Below are 20,752 nucleotides of genomic sequence, written 5' to 3'. Positions count from 1 at the left end.
TTTCATAATCTGATTTCTCAAGATCCATTTTTTAAGATCACCTGCTTATTGTATGTTTTTACCTACTTTGCTTTATTTATAATGTTTGTTATTCCTTCTAGAATTCATTCTGCACTCTGTGACAAGGCTCTGACTTGGCTCCTGTTCTATTTCTCACTAATATCTTTGTTAATTTGCATCTCTATAGTACTTAGTCAGTTGTGCCACCATCATGTACTTATATATTGCCTTTTAAAGAGGTTTCATTTTTTCATGTACATAAACTAAATAAATATGAGTCTATGCTGTAACATTCAGTACAGTGGTAGAATGTAGCAATTGTCGTTAATAGTGTGTGAATGTAAAGAAGACATCTGTGTTTGAATTGTTTCCTTTTTGATGGTAAATTCAGGTTTTCATTGTGTTGTAATACATATCTATGGTATTTGTAAAGCAAGGCAATGTTACAGTCTTGTGTTACATATGTTATCACTTAATATTTAAAATATAGGTAGCTTGACTTTCCAAGATACTGATTTTTAAGGGCTTTAATCAGCCAGCGTTGCTGATGGGCATATGTTATATCACTCATGTGTTGGGAGGAGATGAGATTTTTTTTAGTAATTAATGTCTTTGGGGGAAAAAAACTACTCGAATTACCATAAAGCATCATTTGATGGCATTTCAGGTACATAAAATGAAAACATTGAGAAATTTCCTGCTTCTTTTGGATATAAGAAATGTCATTTTCTATTAAAGGTTTTTCATTGTATCTCACTTTAATGGTATGCAAGGTAGAGACTAAACTTTTAAGTTAAAAAATAATAATGGGCACAATTTATAGTTTTGAGAAATAGAAACTAAAATATGTTTTATTATTGGGGGAAAATAACTTTAAGAACTTTATTATTGGAAAGGGAACCCAAAACTTGATATGAGAAGAAAAATATTTCTGGGGAATTCCCTGACAATCCAGTGGTTAGGACTCTGTTCTTCCACTGCAGGGGGCACGGGTTTGATCCCTGGTCAGGGAACTAAGATCCTGCCTGGTGTGGCCAAAAAAAAATTCTGATTCTTTAATGAATAGTGCAGCTAAGTGAAACTGTTCTGATGACTTATTTACCCACCTTTAGGTACGAAAATGAAGTACTCAGTGTGGTAATTATTTTACTGTAAACTCAATCAGATGCTGGCTAACATTCCTACGTTTTGATTTGTTCATTGCTGATTATTTTGCAGCCTATCCCTCGGCCAGATCCTGTGCAGAATAATGAAGAAACACATGATCTAGTGCTGAAAACCAGATTAGAAGAAAAAGGTGAATACTTAGAGCAAGGACCCATGATAGAACAACTTAGCAAAATGTTCTTTACTACTAAGCACCGTTGGTATCCTCGTGGACAGTAAGTTCTATTTTCTTTTCTTCTTCAACTCTCACTGAACCCTACAGAAATACATAACTTTACTTCTATTAACAAACTTTTGAGGTTGTACTTTGCATGAAGGAATTAACACCCAGTATGATCACCTATTAAATTGTGTTTTTAAATCTACATATATATAGCTAAAATGAAATAGTACTTCTTTTCCTTTATTTTAGTGGGGGAGTTTAACCAAAGCTTTCAGGGAATTTTGCAAGAGTTCTTGAAAATTTTTCCATTCCGTGATGTAGTCATTTTATGTATTGTTTTTATTCATCTTCTTGATGAATACTTGATCTTGTCCTCAGCCCTCTATCCATTTATTTAACAGATTTTGAGTTATTGCAGAAAAAATTGGGGTATAGCAAATGATTGGGAAGTATATATATTTCTCAGTTCCTTTAGGAACTACAGTTGCCCCTCTGTTTCCCAGTACTCACATTTTATTACATTGATTCTTACCTCGTATCTAATTCTGGCTTTAATTTGTTTACTTCTTTTGATTCTTATTTCTTTCATATCTATCTTATTCCCTACTAAACTAAGAAACTAAAACGTGGCTTTTTAAAATTGTTTGTTTGAGCAAACTTTGTTTTTATTCACTTGTTTTATTCACTTTGCTTTTACTCACCCAGTAACTAGCACTGGGCTGGCACATTTATGGCAGGACATGCTTATGGAATTAATGAATATGCAGTCATTGAGCTGCTTGAAGTGATGGGTGATCAGAAACACAATCGTTGTTTGTAAGTTGTTAATAGTCAAGGAAGGAAGATAGTAGAGTAAATAAACAAATCAAGAGATTGACATTTGAAGGATGGTTAGGAGTTAGCCATGCAGAATGGGGAAAAGGCTTCACAGGCTGAGAACAGTATGTCATAGAGTAAGCTGGGGAAACTGCAAGTAGTTCAGCTTGGATGGGACCCAGAATATGAGGAGGGAATGTAAGAAGGGTATTATGAAGGATTTTGTGTCGTACTGAGGAGTTTAGGTTTTATTTTCATTGCCAAATTCTAAGAATCAAACTGACATCCCCAAAGTTTATGCATTAGGAAATCCTTAAGTAGGTTCTGTATTTGGGATAAGGTGATACGTGGAAAGATTGGAGTCAGAGGGACTTGCTATGAAACTGTTAAAATAGTCCAGGTGAAATTTGTTGAAGATCTACATGAAAGGACCAGCAACGGGAACAGAAAGGGGGAAAGTTAAAGAGAGAGATAGGAGACCTCTCAAGTTTCTGACAGAGGTGTTCAGGTGGATGGTGGTGCCACTCATACAAGTGGAGAAACAGTAGAGAGTGAGGAAGATGAACCTATTGTTGGTTATGTTGAGTCTGAAGACTCTGGATCATCTGGTGGGGAGCAGTTCTGAAAGTAGGTGCATGTATGGACCTGGAGCTTGGTTTACTTTTTTAGTTTCTCTTTAGAAGGTACTTTCTCCCTTATCTGTAGTTACAGTAGAGATTCCTCAGGGCTCTGCCTTATACTCCATGTCTTGCTAAAATTTGTTCTGAGAGCTTCAATTACATTCATTATATAGATGACATGCAACCTGCTCCATTATACATTTTTTAATTTCCTCAGCCTTATTCCCAATGTCATTGTTCTTAGAATATTACTAACTAGATAACTGTCCAAAGTTTTAAATTCATTATAACAAAACACAACTCTTCTTTTCCCGTCTTAAAAAAGCCCCTCCCTTAATAATCTTCCTGTAATAGAAGTGATATTTCTGTATCAATTTCCCAAGGAAAAAAATCTGTGATTTTTTTTTTTTGACCACTGTAGTGCCTTTTTTTTTAAAAATAAATTTATTTATTTTATGTATTTATTTTTGTCTGCGTTGGGTCTTCGTTGCTGCATGTGGGCTTTCTCTAGTTGTGGCAAGCGGGAGCGGGCTTCTCATTTTGGTGGTTTCTCTTGTTGTGGAGCACGGGCTCTAGGCGCACGGGCTCAGTAGTTGTGGCACATGGGTTCTAGAGCACAGACGCAGTAGTTGTGGCCCACGGGCTTAGTTGTTCCATGGCATTTGGGATCTTGCCAGACCAGGGCTCGAACCCATGTCCCCTGCATTGGCAGGCAGATTCTTAACCACTGTGCCACCAGGGAACTCTCCTGTAGAGCCTTTTTTTTTTTTAAGGTAAAACAGTATTTGTTTTTATTTGTCAAAGTACAGTCAACCTACAATGTTACATTATTGAATATTTTTATAGATTATACTCCATTTAAAGTTAATAGAAAATAATGGCTATATTTTGCTGTGTTGTGCAATATATCCTTTTTGTTTATTTATTTTATACATAGCAGTTTGTGTTTCTTAATCCCATACCTGTATCTTGCCCCTTCCCCTTTTCTCTCCCCACTGGAGTTTGTTTGCTATATATGTGAGTCTTCTGTTTCTGTTTTGTTATATACATTTGTTTGGTTTACTTTTTAGATTTCACATGTAAGTGATAACATAGAGTATTTGTCTTTCTCTGACTTGTTTCACTAAACTTAATACTGGGAATCCCCTGGTGGTCCAGTGGTTAGGACTTCACGCTTTCACTGCCGAGGGCATAAGTTCAATCCCTGGTCAGGAACTAGGATCCCGCAAACCACACTGCGTGGCCAAAAATAAATAGATAAATAAAACTAAAGTTTTAAAAAAATATATAATATTATCTAGGTCCATCTATGTCACTGCAAATGGCAGAATTTCATTCTTTTTTTATGGCTGAGTAATATTCCATTGTATGTATTTATCACATCTTCTTTATCCATTTATCTCTTGACCACCATAATGTCTTTCAATTTCTGCATCTGTTTTATGTCCCCTTCCTTGATTTTTCTTTCTTATTTTGTATCCACTTTGTTTATGCATTCCCTCTTTGTAGTTGTAAGTTAGGTTATGGGAAAACAAATTAGCAAGCCATTATATAGCCCCGTATCTAAATCACTGCTGTATTCTAAGATTTCTTTCCATGATTCATAACATTGTTCATGTTTATCTTTTATTTCTGTCCCATTAGGTAGATACTTTAGTTCAAGCCCCACCTTGAAATTTTTCTATAATGGCTTTCAGTACCTGTTTCTTTCCTGCATGTTTCATGTTGCTGCAGTTTTTTTGCCATCTTTTGTTCATAACCAAATCGCTGAAGTTATGAAAATCCTCTGTAGATGTGTAACATAAAGGGGGCAAGACTGAAGGCAAGAAGACCATTGGGGAGTCTTAAAACCAAACATGTTATCTCTAGACATTTTTGTCTAGTACCCCACCTATGTTTAATCTTATTACTTATTTAATCTTATCACTGCTAATTGCTTTGACTGTTAATTAATTTAATCTCTATGGTATGTCTTGTTGCATCAGGATTTCTAGGCACTTTCAGTTATAAGCAGACTTTAGTTAGACTCAATTGATTATCCCAATGTCTCTCCTAATAAAGAGTTCAACAGGAAAACTCTAGATGCTAGCTTATGTATATAAAGAAAATTTTAACCTGTAGGCATTATACTTGTGATGCATCATCTTTCAAAATTTTAAATAAGCTAATGTGTGATTACTGATACTCAACAAGTATTTATTTGGTATCTACATATATATTTTGGATTAATGTAAGCCATTTCAAATGGTTTCTAGATGTTAGCACCTCTTAAACATCAGGCAGTATATAGAAGGATGTTTTACTAAATATTTCACAATTTTAGATTTATAACAGAAGAATGGGACCCATTATGAATTTAATAATTAGAGATATATAACATCTTTTTAAACATTTTTTAAAACTTATTTTTGGTTGCATTGGGTCTTTGTTGCTGTACGCGGACCTTCTCTAGTTGCAGCAAGCGGGGGCTACTCTTTGTTCCGGTGCTCGATCTTCTTATTGTGGTGGCTTCTTGTTGTGGAGCACGGGCTGTAGGTGCATGGGCTTCAGTAGTTGTGGCACATGGGCTCAGTAGTTGTGGCTTGCGGGCTCCAGAGCGCAGGCTCAGTAGTTGTGGCTCACGGGCTTAGTTGCTCCGTGGCATGTGGGATCTTCCCAGACCAGGGACAGAACCCGTATCCCCTGCATTGGCAGGCAGATTCTTAACCACTGCGCCACCAGGGAAGCCCCCTATAACATCTTTTTAAATATGTTACTGAAAGGTATAAAATGCTTGTTTAAGAAATATTTTTAAACAATTCAGAAGTATTTTAAAGTATAAAATAAAAATCTTTTTTATACCTACTAATGCCCTATTTCCCATAGATGAACACTGTTAAACTCTACCTATGTGAATAGCCCAACCTCATATTATACTCAATTTTGTGCTTTTTGAACTCCAATAAAGTAGAACACTTTTTTGAGAGTACAAGTTTTTGTTAGAGGCCAGACTGACTCAAATCATCTTGTCTCTGCTACTTACTAGCTAGTTATTCAATCTTATTATCTATTAAAGAAAGTAGAAATAATAATGCCTAATTCACTTGGTGGTTTTGAGATAAAATATAATCATTTAAGTTAAGCACCTGGCATACAGTATATGTACAGTAATAATGTGGTAATGATAATTATTAACATTGTCACCTACTCATAGTTTTTCTCTTATTCTTTTAGAAGCATCTTTTTTCTTTTTTGACTGTGCCACTTGGCTTGTGGCATCTCATTTCCCCGACCAGGGACTGAACCTGGGCCATGGCAGTGAAAGTGCCAAATCCTAACCACTAGACCACCAGGGAACTCCCTGAAGCATCTTTTCTTAACTAGGCTCTTTTGAGGTATAATTTACATACTTCAAATTTACCAGTTTTAAGTATACAACTTCATGAGTTTTGACAAATGTTTTAAGTAAAGCATTCACCAGTTTAAGTACACAGTTCGATGCGTTTTAACAAATGTATACAGTTGTATAATTGTTGCTGAAAATGGGGGTCTAGCTACTTGCCACTCAAAAGCCAATAAAGAGGCAAGGTTGGTGGAAAGGAAGGTTTGCTTTATTTTGGAGGCTGGCACACAAGGTGGGGGTGGTTTACTGCTGCCTGTCCAAAGGCTGAGCCCCCCACTGACTATCAGTGGGCAAAAGCTTTTATAGACAGAGGGAGGGAGCTAGATGCAGAAGCAGCACAGTCAGCTCTGACAGTCATCTTGAAATTGGTTATCAGTGGTCTTGATTTTGTTTTGTTTTGTTTTGAGTACAGTTAATCTTCAGTTCCAGGGTTGGTTTGTTCCCATTTCTTTGAGCCCAGCTCTCGGAATTGTGGCAGCTTATGTCATGGCTGCAGTCTGGTCATCATGTAATTAACTTCTTCCTCCTGGTGGGGGTTTCAGTATCTATAAAACAGCTCACAGGATACGGCTCAGAATATTATCTACAGCCCTTGAAGAGGAACTAAAGGTCTTTGACTATGCTTAATGACTAAACTTGTCTTGTTGGGCTGTTAGTCTTGTTGGGCTGTTTTCCTTTGTTTATGCATTTTCTCACTTCTCTGATTAAACTTATTCATTGGCTAAAGTTTTTCCACAGACATAAGGCAGGCTGAGGACATGGGGGGCAAGGACCATAGCATCCTGCTACATTTCATAATCACTACTACAATCATAATATAGACTATTCTCATAATGCCAGAAAGTTCTTCCATGCCCTTTTGCAGTCAGTTCCCTTCCTGTAACCCTCACCCTGGGCAATTACTTCTCTGCTTTCTATCACTTTCTAGAATTTCATGGATTTCTAGAATTTCATGTTTTACCCTTTCTAGAATTTCATGTTTTACCCTTTCTAGAATTTCATGTAAATGGAATTATACAGTACATAACCTTTTGTGTCTGACTTATTTCACTATGTACAATGCTTTCAAGATTCATCCATGTTGTTGTGTATACCAGTAGTTTGTCCCTTTTTACTCTGAGTAGTATTCCCTTGTATGGATAGACCACAGTTTGTTTATCTATTAACCAGGTGGACATTTTGGGTTCTTTCCAGTTTGTTGGCTGTAAATAAAGCTGCATAAACATTCAAGTACAAGTCATTGTATGGACATGTTTTTATTTCTCTTCAGTAAATATCTAGGGGTAGGATTACTTGGTCATGTGATAAGGACATGTTTAAATTCATGAGCCACAGTTAAAGTGGCTGAACCATTTTACATTCCCACTTAGCAGTGTGAGAGTTCTAGTTGCTCTACATCCTTCCCAACACTTGATATTATCAGTTTTAAAAATTTCAATCATTCTGTTGGGTGAGTAGTAGTATTTCATTGTGGTTTTAATTTATGTTGAATTACTAATCATTTTGAGCATCTTTTCATGTGCTTATTGGCAATGCATACATTTGTTTTTTTGTTTTTTTTGTTACTTGGTTAAGTATCTGTACAAATCTTTTGCCTATTTTTTAAAAAGCAGATTGGTTTTCTTATTAAGGTGTAAAACTTGTGGATCAAAGTCCTTTATGGGACAAATGTTTTGCAAGTATTTTCTCCCTGTCTGTGGCTTGCTTTTTTATGTCCTTAATAGTATACTTTGAAGATCAGAAGTTTTTTAATTTTGGTGAAGTTCAGTTTACAAATTTTTCAGGCTTTTTGCATCCTACTTAAAAAATCTTTGCCTAACCTAAGGTCACTAAGACTTTCTACTATGTTTTCTTCCCAGAGTTTTAATTTTTATGTATGGTGTGAGGCATAGGTTGGGGATCTTTTTTTTTTTTGCTTATGTATATCCAGTTGTCCCAACCACTAGTTGAAAGTATTATCTTTCCCCATTAAATTGCCCTAACACCCTTATTGAAACCATATATGTGGGTCCTGGACTCTATTTTGTTCCATTAATATATGTTCGTCTTTGGAATACCACACAGTTTGGGCTATTGTAACTAAAGTCTTGAAACCAGGTAGAGTAAGTCTTCTAATTTTGTTCTTTTTTAAAAAGTTGTCTTAGCAGTCATAGGTCTTTTGCATTTTCTTACAACTTTTAGAATCAGCTTATCCGTTTCTACAAAAAGCTTGCAGGGATTTTGAAGGAGATTGCATTCAGTCTCTAGATCAATTTCAGGAGAATTGATGTCTTAACAGTATTGAATCGTCCCATCGATTAAAACAGTATATTTCTCCATTATTTAGGTCTTTTAAAAAATATCACTTAACAGTGTTTTATAGTTTGCAGTGTATGAATATTGTAATTTTTTGTTAAATTTATCCCAAACATTTTGTATTCTTTATGCTATTGTAAATAGTATTTTTAATTTAAATTTTCAGTGGATTATTATTCATATGTAGAAATACAGTGGATTCTTGTATATTGACATTGTATCCTGTGATCTTGAGATAATTCTAGTAGCTTTTTTTTTCAATTTTATTTTATTTTTTTTATACAGCAGGTTCTTATTAGTTACCTATTTTGTACATATTAGTGTATATATGTCAATCCCAATCTCCCAATTCATCCCACCACCCCCCCACCCGCCCCCGCTTTCCCCCCTTGGTGTCCATACTTTTGTTCTCCACATCTGTGTCTCTATTTTTGCCTTGCAGACTGGCTCATCGGTACCATTTTTCTAGATTCCACATATATGCATTAATATACGATTTTTGTTTTTCTCTTTCTGACTCACTTCACTCTGTATGACAGTCTCTAGATCCATCCACGTCTCTACAAACGACCCAGTTTCGTTCCTTTTTATGGCTGAGTAATATTCCGTTGTACATATGTACCACATCTTCTTTATCCATTTGTCTGTTGATGGGCATTTACGTTGCTTCCATGCCCTGGCTATTGCAAATAGTGCTGCAGTGAACGCTGGGGTGCCTGTGTCTTTTTGAATTATGGTTTTCTCTGGGCATATGCCCAGTAGTGGGATTGCTGGGTCATATGATAATTCTATTTTTAGTTTCTGAAGGAACCTCCATACTATTCTCCATAGTGGCTGTATCAATTTACATCCCCACCAACAGTGCAAGAGGGTTCCCTTTTCTCCACACCCTCTCCAGCATTTGTTGTTTGTAGATTTTCTGATGATGCCCATTGTAACTGGTGTGAGGTGATACCTCATTGTAGTTTTGATTTGCATTTCTCTAGCAATTAGTGATGTTGAGTAACTTTTCATGTGCCTCTTGGCCATCTGTATGTCTTCCCTGGAGAAATGTCTATTTAGGTCTTTTGCCCATTTTTTTTTTTTTAATTTATTTAGTTTGGCTGTGTTGGGTCTTTGTTGCTGCACGCAGGCTTTCTTCAGTTGCGGTGAGCGGGGACTACTCTTTGTTGCCGTGGGCGGGTTTCTCACTGTAGTGGCTTCTCTTGTTGCAGAGCATGGGCTCTAGCCGTGAGAGCTGCAGTAGTTTTGGCACTTGGTCTCAGTAGTTGTGGCTTGTGGACTTTAGAACGCAGGCTCAGTAGTTGTGGCGCACAGGCTTAGTTGCTCTGCGGCATGTGGGATCTTCCTGGACCAGGGCTCGAACCTGTGTCCCCTGCATTGGCAGGCAGATTCTTAACCACTCGCCACCAGGGAAGCCCCTTCTGCCCATTTTTTGATTGGGTTTTTTGGTTTTTTAATATTGAGCTGCATGAGCTGTTTATATATTTTGGAGATTAATCCTTTGTCCATTGATTTGTTTGTAAATATTTTCTCCCATTCTGAGGGTTGTCTTTTCATCTTGTTTATAGTTTCCTTTGCTGTGCAAAAGTTTTTAAGTTTCATTAGGTCCCATTTGTTTATTTTTCTTTTTATTTCCATTAATCTAGGAGGTGGGTCAGAAAAGATCTTGCTGTGATTTATGTCAAAGAGTGTTCTTCCTGTGTTTTCCTCTAGGAGTTTTATAGTGTCTGGCCTTACATTTAGGTCTTTAATCCATTTTGAGTTTATTTTTGTGTATGGTGTTAGGGAGTGTTCTAATTTCATTCTTTTACATGTAGCTGTCCAGTTTCTCCAGCACCACTTATTGAAGAGACTGTCTTTTCTCCATTGTATATCCTTGCCTCCTTTGTCATAGATTAGTTGACCTAGGTGTGTGGGTTTATCTCTGGGCTTTCTATCCTGTTCCATTGATCTATATTTCTTTTTTTGTGCCAGTACCATATTATATTGTCTTGATCACTGTAGCTTTGTAGTATAAAGTCCGGGAGCCTGATTCCTCCAGCTCCGTTTTTTTCCCTCAAGATTGCTTTGGCTTCTTGGACTAGGGCTCAAACCCATGTCCCCTGCATTGGCAGGTGGATTTTTAGCCACTATGCCAGCAGGGAAGCCCATACTTAATGTTTAAAGACCCACTAAAACTGGGAAAAGGGCAATGATGTCCACACTCAACACTTATACTCAACAGTGTACTAAAGGTCCTAAGCAGTGCAATAGGACAAGAGAAAGAAATAAAAAGCATACAGATTGTAAAAGGAGAAGTAAAATTGTCTTTATTCAATGATGGCATGATCATCTATGCAGAAAACTCCTAGGAACATATTAAAAAGCAGCCAAAAGTAAATTAATTTATTAAAAAAAATCATCTAAATATTAACCATGATGTTCAGTATGGGTCTTTTTTTTTTTTTAATAAATTTTATTTATTTATTTATTTTTGGCTGAGTTAGGTCTTCGTTGCTGCGTGTGGGCTTTCTCTAGTTGCGGTGAGCCGGGACTAGCTACTCTTTGTTGTGTGCGGGCTTCTCATTGCGGTAGCTTCTCTTGCAGGGCACAGGCTCTAGGCACGCAGGCTTCAGTAGTTGCGGCATGCAAGCTCAGTAGTTGTGGTGCATGGGCTTAGTTGCTCTGCAGCATGTGGCATCTTCCTTGACCAGGGATCAAACCCGTGTCCCAGGCATTGGCAGGCGGATTCTCAACCACTGCACCACCAGGGAAGCCAGTATGGGTCCTTTTGTAGATGCCCTTTATCAGGTTGAGAAGGTCCCTCCTATTCCTAGTATGGAGAGTTTTTATCATGAATGGGTGTTGAATTTTGTTTGATGCTTTTCCTGTATTTTTTAAGATGATCATGTAATTTTTGTTGTTTAGTCTTTAATATGATGGATTAAATTGAATGATTTTAAATGTGAACCAATCTTTCATTCCTTGGCTAAACCCCAGTTGATCATGATATATTATTTTTTTAATGTATTGTTGGTTGTGATTTGTTAAAATTTTGGGTAGAAGTTTTACATCTTTGTTTTTAGGGATATTGGTCTGTATTTTATAATATTTTTCCCTGGTTTTGGTATCAAGTAATGCTTGTATCTTAGAATGAGTTTAGAAGTATTCCCTCCCCTTCAGTTTTTTTGCAAGAGTATTTGTAGGATGGTTATTATTTCTTTCTTAATGTTAGAATTCACCAGTGAAGCTGTCTGGGTCTGGAGTTTTCTTTGTGGGAGGATTTTTAACTACAAATCCAATTACTGTAGTCAATAGCTAGGGCTATTCAGTTTATTTGTTTCATCTTGAGGGAACTTTGGTAGTTTATATCAAGGTATTTGCTCATTTCATCTAAATTGTGTATTTGTTCATATTTTGTCATTCTTTTAATATTTTTATGATCTGTAGTGAACTCACCTTCCTTATTCCGTTGTTTTGGTCTTTTTGAGAACCAGCTATTGGTTTAATTGATTCTATTGTTTTTCTGTTTTTTATTTCATAAAATTTTGCTCTCTGTTGTTTTATTCCTTTTGCTTATTCTGGGTTTAATTTGTTCTTTTTCTGGTTTCTTAAGGCTTATTGTTTGGAAGTCTGTCTTCCTTAAGCATTTAATGCTATAAATTTCCCTTTCAGCCCTCTTTTAGCTACATCCCAGAAATTTTGATACGTTTTGTTTTTTATTCAGTTCAAACTGTTTCCTGATTTCCCTGTGATTTCTTCTTTGACCCAAGAGTTACTTAGCAGTGAGTTAATTTCCAGATGTTTTGAATTTTTCCAATATCTTTTTTAAAAAATTTTATTTATTTATTTATTTTGGCTACACTGGGTCTTAGTTGCGGCATGCGGGATCTTTAGCTGCAGGATCGCGGTGTGTGGACTCCTAGTTGTGACATGCGGGCTACTTATTTGCGACACGTGTGTGGGATCTAGTTCCCCGAGCAGGAATCGTACCTGGGTCCCTTGCATTGGAAGTGCAGGGTCTTACCCACTGGACCACCAGGGAAGTCCCTCCAATATCTTTCTGTTCCTGGTTTCTACTTTAATTCTGTTGTGATCACGAAACATAGTTTGTATGGTTTCAGTCTTTAGGTTAATTGAGATTTGTTTAATGTCCGAGATTATTGTCTGCCTTAGTGAATGTGTATTTGAAAAGAAAGTGTATATTGTGCCATGGTTGTGGGTAGTTTTCTAAAAATATCAATTAGGTCTACTTGGCTGTTGGTAGTGTACAAGTTTTCTCCAGCCTTACTAATTTTCTGTTTATTTAATCAGTTATTATGAGAGGAATGTTGAAATCTGCAACTGTAATCACAGATTTTTCTGTTTCTCTTCCCAGTTCTGTTTTGTCTTCATATGTTTTGAAGCTCTGTTATTAGGTGTATATTCATTTATTATTGTTATATTCTCTTGATAAGTCGACACCTTATCTTTATGAAGTGTTCTTTTTTATTTCCACTGATATTTCTTATTATGAAATCTAATTTGTCTAGTATTAATATAGCCTGTTCAGCCTTCTTTTGATTAGGGTTTGCATGATATATCTGTTTCTATTCTTTTACTTTTAACCTACATGTGTCTTTATATTTAGAGTGTTGTGTTTTTTTAACATGGTATAATATTTATTTTATTTATTTATTTTTAAAGTTTTAAAGTTTTTATTGGAATATAGTTGACTTACAATATTGTGTTCGTTTCAGGTGTACAGCAGAGTGAATCAGTTATATATATGTGTATGTGTGTGCAGATTTTTCAGATTCTTTTCCCATATAGGTTATTACAGAATATTGAGTAGAGTTCCCTGTGCTATACAGTAGGTCCTTGTCAATCTATTTTATATGTAGTAGTGTGTATATATTAATCCCAGTCTCCTGATTTATCACTCTCCCCCATGTTTCCCCTTTGATAACCATAAGTTTGATTTCGAGACCTGTGAGTCTGTTTCTCTTTTGTAAATAAGTTCATTTGTATCATTTTAAAAATTAGATTCTACATATAGATGTGCTATTTTATGATATTCTTTCTCTGCCTGACTTACTTCACTTAGCATGGTAATCTCGAGGTCCATCCATGTTGCTGCAAATGGCATTATTTCATTCTTTTTTATGGCTGAGTAAAATTCCATTGTATATATGTACCACATCTTCTTTATCCATTCCTCTTGTTGATGGACATTTAGGTGGCTCCCATGTCTTGGCTATTGTAAATAGTGCTGCAGTGAACATTGGGGTGCATGTATCTTTTCGAATTATGTTTTTCCCCAGATATATGCCCAGGAGTGGGATTGCTAGATGATATGGTAGTTCTATTTTTAGTTTTTTAAGGAACCTCTGTCTGTTCTCCATAATGGTTGTAGCAGTTTACATTCCAAGAACAGTGGAGGAGGGTTCCCTTTTCTCCACACCCTCTCCAACATTTATTGTTTGTAGATGTTTTGATGATGGCCATTCTGACCAGTGTGAGATGATACCTTAGTGAAGTTTTGATTTACATTTCTCTAATAATTAGTGATGTTGAGCATCTTTTCATGTGCTTTTTGGCCAACTGTTTGTCTGTATTTGGAGAAATGTCTATTTAGATCTTCTGTCCAATTTTTGATTGGGTTTTTTGTTTTTTGATATTGAGCAGCATGAGCTGTTTGTATATTTTGGAGATTAGTCCCTTGTTGGTTGCATCGTTTGCAAATATTTTCTCCCATTCTGTGGGTTGTCTTTTCATTTTGTTTATGGTTTTTTTTTTTTTTTTTTTTTTTTTGCGGTACGCGGGCCTCTCACTGTTGTAGCCTCTCCTGTTGCGGAGCACAGGCTCCGGACATGCAGGCTCAGCGGCCATGGCTCACGGGCCTAGCCGCTCCGGGGCATGTGGGATCTTCCCGGACCGGGGCATGAACCCGTGTCCCCTGCATAGGCAGGCGGACTCTCAACCACTGCACCACCAGGGAAGCCCTATGGTTTCCTTTGTTGTGTAAAAATTTTTAAGTTTAAAGTGGGTCTTTTTTAATGAATAGAATATAGTTGGATTTTGCTTTTTTATCCAATGTGACTTCTCATTTCAGTGTCAAGTCATCTTCAGTGCATTCTGTCTTGATTTTCAGGACTTTCACTCTTCCTCTGCCATTTGCCCTTAGCTCACTTTTTTCATGAAATTTAATTTGATTATAGTCACTTTGAATAGCTACCACCCCATTAGCGTAACTATGCAACTATATTAGATATTAGATATCTGTTATTAGAGATCTGTCAATGTTATATTTGTGGGTAATTTTTTGTTTTCATCGTTTGCTCTCAATTATTCTGTCTTTATCAGGAATGCAACTTCTGTTTTGTAGTTTACCAGAAGACCTCTAATAAAATATCTTTAATAGAATGTATGTGTGTTAAGTTACTGTCTGATGGAATATTATCTTACCTAATTATCTTCACAGCTTCTTGAAGGTGTTCAGTTTTTCTTTGAGACCATACTTTATGCTAGTCTTTGGGTTGGTCTGCTGGTAAATTTCCCAGTGATTCTTGGAAGTTTTATTCCCAGAGTTCAGCTATCAAGTCATGTGGATTTATCTAATTTCCATTTTATCTAGGTAGGTCACCTGTGGATTAAGATGTTCTTCATTATCAAATTCTGAGTCAAGGTCAGCAGAGGCTTTATGATCCCAGGGTGTTGCCCACCTCATCCAATCCCAAACCTACCTGCATTTAATTATTGGCCTCACCCATGGTAGGGTGGACTGAGAGTATATGTAGTATGACTATACAGAATTGATGCTGAAATAGTCTAGTAGGCAATAAGCACTGGAGATTAGATTATCTCAAGTCTGGAGATCGAAGGTTAAAATTGTTACCACTAAATTTATGATTTGGATATTACTGTTTCCTAATCCTGGTGATCCTGTTTGCTTTAGGATGGCAATTCAAAGAGTCTTCTTAGATTTAGGCTTTATACTGAAACTGGATACTAGAACTGTTTGAATTTTTAGTGTGAGAGATTAGTGGTGAGGAAATCCAGGACATTGGGCTTGAGGTTAAATTGAACTTTTAGTTCCCTGTTCTCTGCCTTTGCCTGAATGACTATTTTTATATTCAGTTGTGCAAAGGTTGGTTTAAAAAAATAGCATATGTAACCATGAGGCTCCTGCTACTTCCTGTTTGATGATATTACAGGTGATGAAAACAAGTTAAACTAACTTAGCCACTACATTATAATTTACCTGAAGTAATGGGGCTTCAAACATATTCTTTGAAAGGTGCTCCTTATGCAAATCAATTTTTTTGTATTCCTGTAGCAATTTGCATTAGGTAGCTCCTCTGTAAATAGTTGCTGGGGACATGATTCTGAGTTGTTTTGCCCTTCTCTGCAACCCCTGGGGTATCTCCTGTTGGCCTCTAGTGTTGCCAGTACTCAGGAAGCAGGACATATCAGTGCCCTCACTTGCCAGCATCTGTGTACAAGCTCTTTTTCCTTTTTTCAGTCTTCCTCAATTGGCATGAAAAAAATAAAAAAGTCAGTGGAGCATTCCTTCCATTATAATTCTTTGCAAAATACATCATTTTAGCAATATGGCAGAGTTCCTAATGGTTTTGTTTGAATTTTCCATTGTTTTTCTCATTAATTCAACCATAATAAGTTTGTTGAAACTCTGTTTATGTACCCAAAGTTCATATACTATCTTGGTTTCTCTTGCTGATTCCATTTCATTTCCCTTATCTCTAAATTTTGGAGTTTCCCAAGGATCAGTCCTTGGTTCTCTTCTCTTTTCTGTCCCATTCCCTAAGACAGTGATGTCATCCAGTCTCATGGCTTTAAATACCATCTGCATTGGCTCCCAAATCTATCTCTTCCTGTCCCTTCACCTCCAGACCTGTATATCCATGGGCCTACTTGTCTAATGGACATCCCTAACTTAATGTGTCTCTAACTGAGCTTTTCGTGGTCCCTCACAAACCAGCTTCTTTTGCAGCCTTCCCTGTCTCAGTTAATGCAAGTTCCATTGTTCTAGCTGCTTGGGCCAGAAATCTTGGTGCCATTTTTGACTTTTCTCTTTGTCTCATACCCAACATCTGGTCTATAAGCAAACCCTGTTGGCTCTATCTCCAAAATGTATCCGGATTTGACCATTTATCACCATTCCCTCTGCCATCATCCTGGTACACGCCACCATCTTTTGCCTGGTTCATAGAAGTGGCTTTCTAACTGGTCTCCCTACTTCTGTCTTTGCTTCGCTGTGGTCTGTTCTTAGCACACAGCCAGAGTAATCCTGTTAAAAATTCCACTAGTTCTTATAATTTTTCTGTTGAAAACCCTCCAACAGCTTTCCATCTCACTTAGAGAAAAGCTATAGGCCTTAACTATTATCTACTAGAACCTATGTGATCTGACCCTCTTTTACCTTTCCACTCATTTCCTACTATTCTCTTCTTTCTTCACTCTGTTCCAGCCACATGACCTCTTTTCTGTTCCTTGAACATGCCCTTCCTTCTACCTCAGAGCCCTTATACCTGCTGTTTACTCTATATAGAATACTTTTTCCTGCTGATATCAGCAAAGATAGCTGTCTTACTTATTTTGCATTTTTACTCACTGAAGCCTTCCCTGGTCAACTTGTTTATCTTGTTTTTCTGTCTAATACACTGGAATGTAATCTCCATGAGGGTGGGGATTTTGTCATGTTTTGTGTACCACAGAAACCTTAGCACCTAAAAATGGTGCCTGGCACGTGGTAGATGCTCCACGCATTTAAAATGAATGAATAAATGAATGAGCGAATGATTCTGATTTTCATAATATCTCTTAAAAAAGAAAATAGCTAACATAACTCCACTAAATGTAAAGTTATGTTGAAAGAAAGAAGGATGGAAGGATTGAAAGAAGTCTGGATAGAAAGTAAGAAGGATCTAGAAAGTAATTCTAAATTTCTGAAATATAAAGCAATTCTATAAATGTATGAATAGCTGCACGACTTTATTTAAAGGACTACTTTAATATTTTTCCATGGAGGCAACAAAAATTAGCTACCACCATGAGTAGGAGACATTTGAACATCTAGCTGCATTGTGAACCAGGAGGTGAAGTTCTGTCTTGGACTAAGAACTGTAGACAAATCTTTCAGATATCACTGAGTCATTGTGTAATTTAAGAAGGGTGACAATATGTTTTGGTTTCCCAGGGACAGTCTCAGTTTAACTCTTTTGTTAATTATTAATAGAGTGGGTTTTTATTCTTTAAAGGATCCCAGTTTGGATGATAAGTTATAAGGGCACCCTAAAATTCAGGTGCTTGCTTCTGAGTGATTATAGCATATATTGACATTCATGCATGATAAGAAATCTGTAAATGCTATTTAACATTTATTGAGCATATTTCAGAGCTCGACTTTGTTAGGTTTAGGGCTATCAGGGTCTCAAGCATTTTCAGTCAGTCTTGGGTAGTGAAAATGGTTGAGCATTGTAAGCTGAATCACATTTTTATAGGATAATGCTTAGATTTTTAGGGCCACAGACTTCATTGAGAATCTGATGAAACCTATGAATCCACTTCCCAGAAAAACACATATACAAAATTTTTATAAGTAATTTCAGTAAGTTTGTGACTTCCCAAACCCCCCTATTCTGGTATCTAACTGCTTTGAGAGAACACCTTTCAGGGATACTATTGCACTAGTAAAACCTTGATTATCTGGCACATAACTGGAACCCTTAAGAAAACCGTAATTTTCTCAATGCCAATATAAGTACATGTAGAAATGTTTATTTAGATAATTGATATTATGCTATATGTATTATTCTATAACTTAGGGTTCCATGTTAGTATATATAGATGTGCTTCATTTTTTTAAGTTAATTTCTGTATTTTGCAATTTGTCAAAAAATCAATATCAAAAAACAGTGTATAGGAAAGTTGCCTTATGAAACCTTAAGATAAGCAAAAAATACTGAAGATCATCTTTTTTAAAAAATTCATTTATTTATTTAATTGGTTGCACCAGGTCTTAGTTGCTGCAGGTGTGCTCCTTAGTTGCGGCTTGCTGGCTCCTTAGTTGCAGCACGTGGGCTCCTTAGTTGTGGCATATGGGCTTCTTAGTTGTGGCATGTGAATCTTAGTTGCAGCATGCATGTGGGATCTAGTTCCCCGACCAGGGATCGAACGCAGGCCCCCTGCATTGGGAGCACAGAGTCTTCTCCACTGCAGCACCAGGGAAGTCCCCTCAGATCATCTTAATCACAACAACTAAAGAGCATAAGAACATGTCTTATCATTTATGGTGTAGAAATCTTTACAGTGAATGTCCACACTAGCAAAAAAAGTTAAAAATTAGCTCAGACCAACTTGCAAGATTCTGGCCTTAAGGGAATTTTTGAAGAGAATTCATCACCGAAAGCAAATGTACTCTGTGCGGACATTTTCTTAACTCAATAAAGAAAATAAGGAAATGTTGCGAAGAAGAAAGAATTCTTCATGGCGAAATCACTTAGTCACTGCTAACAATGCATTTTATTTCTCTTTTTCTTTCTATACATAAATTTTATTAGTTTGCATAAATTTTTACATGGTTTTAATCTTTATTCACATAAATTTTTACATGCTTTTTATCATACTGTATATATAAATTTGCATCCTGTATCATCCCTTTCCCCATTAATATTTTAATAGTAAAGTAGTTAATATTTTAACTGCTTACTTACTGCTTTAGGATAGATTTCCAGAAGAGGAATTACTAGGTCAAAAATTATGATTATTAAAAAAAATTTTTTTAAGTATTACCACACTGTTTTTCAAAAGTGTTATACTGATTAATACTTTAAGCAGTTGGATCTGATATTACTTGCTTCACCATACTCATACTTGGATTGTGCATTATAATTTTTAAAATATTTGTGATTGCAAAAAAAAGTAAAAACGTTTTTCACTGTTTAATTTGCATTTCTTCCATTTTTGTGATATTACACATTTTTCCATATACATATTACTAATCGTATTTTATTATAAAAACATGATCTTGCAGCTTTAGAGGCCTCCATTTACAGCTGATCATCCCCTTTTGAATAAAACTTTAATAGAGCACGTTCTGCATGTTCACAGTGTTTAAGGAACAGTCATCCAGATTGCCATATTGAAACTACCTCAAGATCTGAAAAAAGACTTTCCAAATGCTTAATTAATAGAAGACAATTTTCACAGCAGGAAAATGTGACTTATTATTAAGAAGTATCTTCTACCTGAGGTGTGTCTAACTGTGTGTGTGTGTGTATTAGGTTTCACTGATTTTTTTGAATACCGGTAAACAGCAGGGTAATAGAAATTTGATATTTCTATCAGGAACAGTTAACTTGTATTAAAATAATCTTATCTTAAATATTTTCTTCTTTTCAAGGTATCATAGACGTCGTAGGAAACTGAATCCTCCAAAAGACAGATGATATTGAGGTTTTCAGGAATCAAAGAGAAATGTTATCCTGCGTCTCATTTGCCATTTGAGAAAATACAAATTGCATATATTCATTAATACGTTATATAGTAAAATAATAAAATGTCTTCTCATATATTAGAATGTGTATTTCTTTATATATATTAAGTAGTTCTGGATTTCACATTCTTATTTACGGAAGCCTATTTTTATTTTCCTTTTGAGTTATTAAAGTCTACTATTTATTTTTATGTGCCTGGTATGATTAAGTACTTTTACATTATCAGCCAAATAGTAGTATAAATATGATTAATAAAAACGTGCATGATTCTCCTGAAGATTTTTAAACTGCCTTTGAAAAGAAACTCATGAGATCCACACAGAAAATAGATGTTACAATGTTTCCGTTTTTGTGGCTCTAGGAGATAGTTACATTTTAATCAGTTTCTACTACCTGCTAGGTCTTTAGTTTACATTATTATTAAATTCTCACAATAATCCTTTGAAGAAGGTGCATCATCCCCATTTTACAGATAAGGCTAAGTGACTTGAAGCCTACCTGCCTAGCAAATGGGAGAGCCAGGATCCAAACTGTCCAGAGCCTTTTTTACAAGGCATCACTATGACAAGAGGTGTTTTCTTTCACCCAAGAATGTGCTTTCCTAGAAAGAATATTATATTATTCATTTTGAGATTTTTTTCTGGCTGTCTTAAAAGTTATGCTTGCTTCAGAGCGCATACAACTCTGTGATTAAAATGTTAATATTACTAAACTAGTCTTACAAAAATGTTAATAGTCTATTCTGTTGATTATCCCTACCAGCTTATATATGATCCTTAATAGCATTGATGCCCCTGTGATTTCTATTTAGGAGGTGAGGAGTCTGTAT

General features: G+C 36.0%; 1 protein-coding gene across 2 annotated transcripts in view; it reads left to right on the top strand.

Annotated features, from left to right (window-relative positions):
* Positions 1–20,000, top strand: part of MRPL42 (mitochondrial ribosomal protein L42) — a 30,184-nt gene extending 10,184 nt beyond the window's left edge. For both annotated transcript variants that reach the window (XM_065887987.1, XM_065887988.1), the window contains 2 exons: positions 1,219–1,382; positions 19,830–20,000. In XM_065887987.1, the coding sequence (XP_065744059.1) occupies positions 1,219–1,382; positions 19,830–19,875 (210 nt within the window). In that variant the 3' untranslated portion in view covers positions 19,876–20,000. The remainder of the gene's footprint in view (positions 1–1,218; positions 1,383–19,829) is intronic.
* Positions 20,001–20,752: the final 752 nt, after the last annotated feature.

Source organism: Phocoena phocoena, chromosome 11 (genome assembly GCF_963924675.1).
Source record: "Phocoena phocoena chromosome 11, mPhoPho1.1, whole genome shotgun sequence".
Taxonomy (NCBI): domain Eukaryota; kingdom Metazoa; phylum Chordata; class Mammalia; order Artiodactyla; family Phocoenidae; genus Phocoena; species Phocoena phocoena.
Note: the sequence above shows the minus strand (reverse complement) of the source record. Positions and strands in the feature narration are given on the sequence as shown.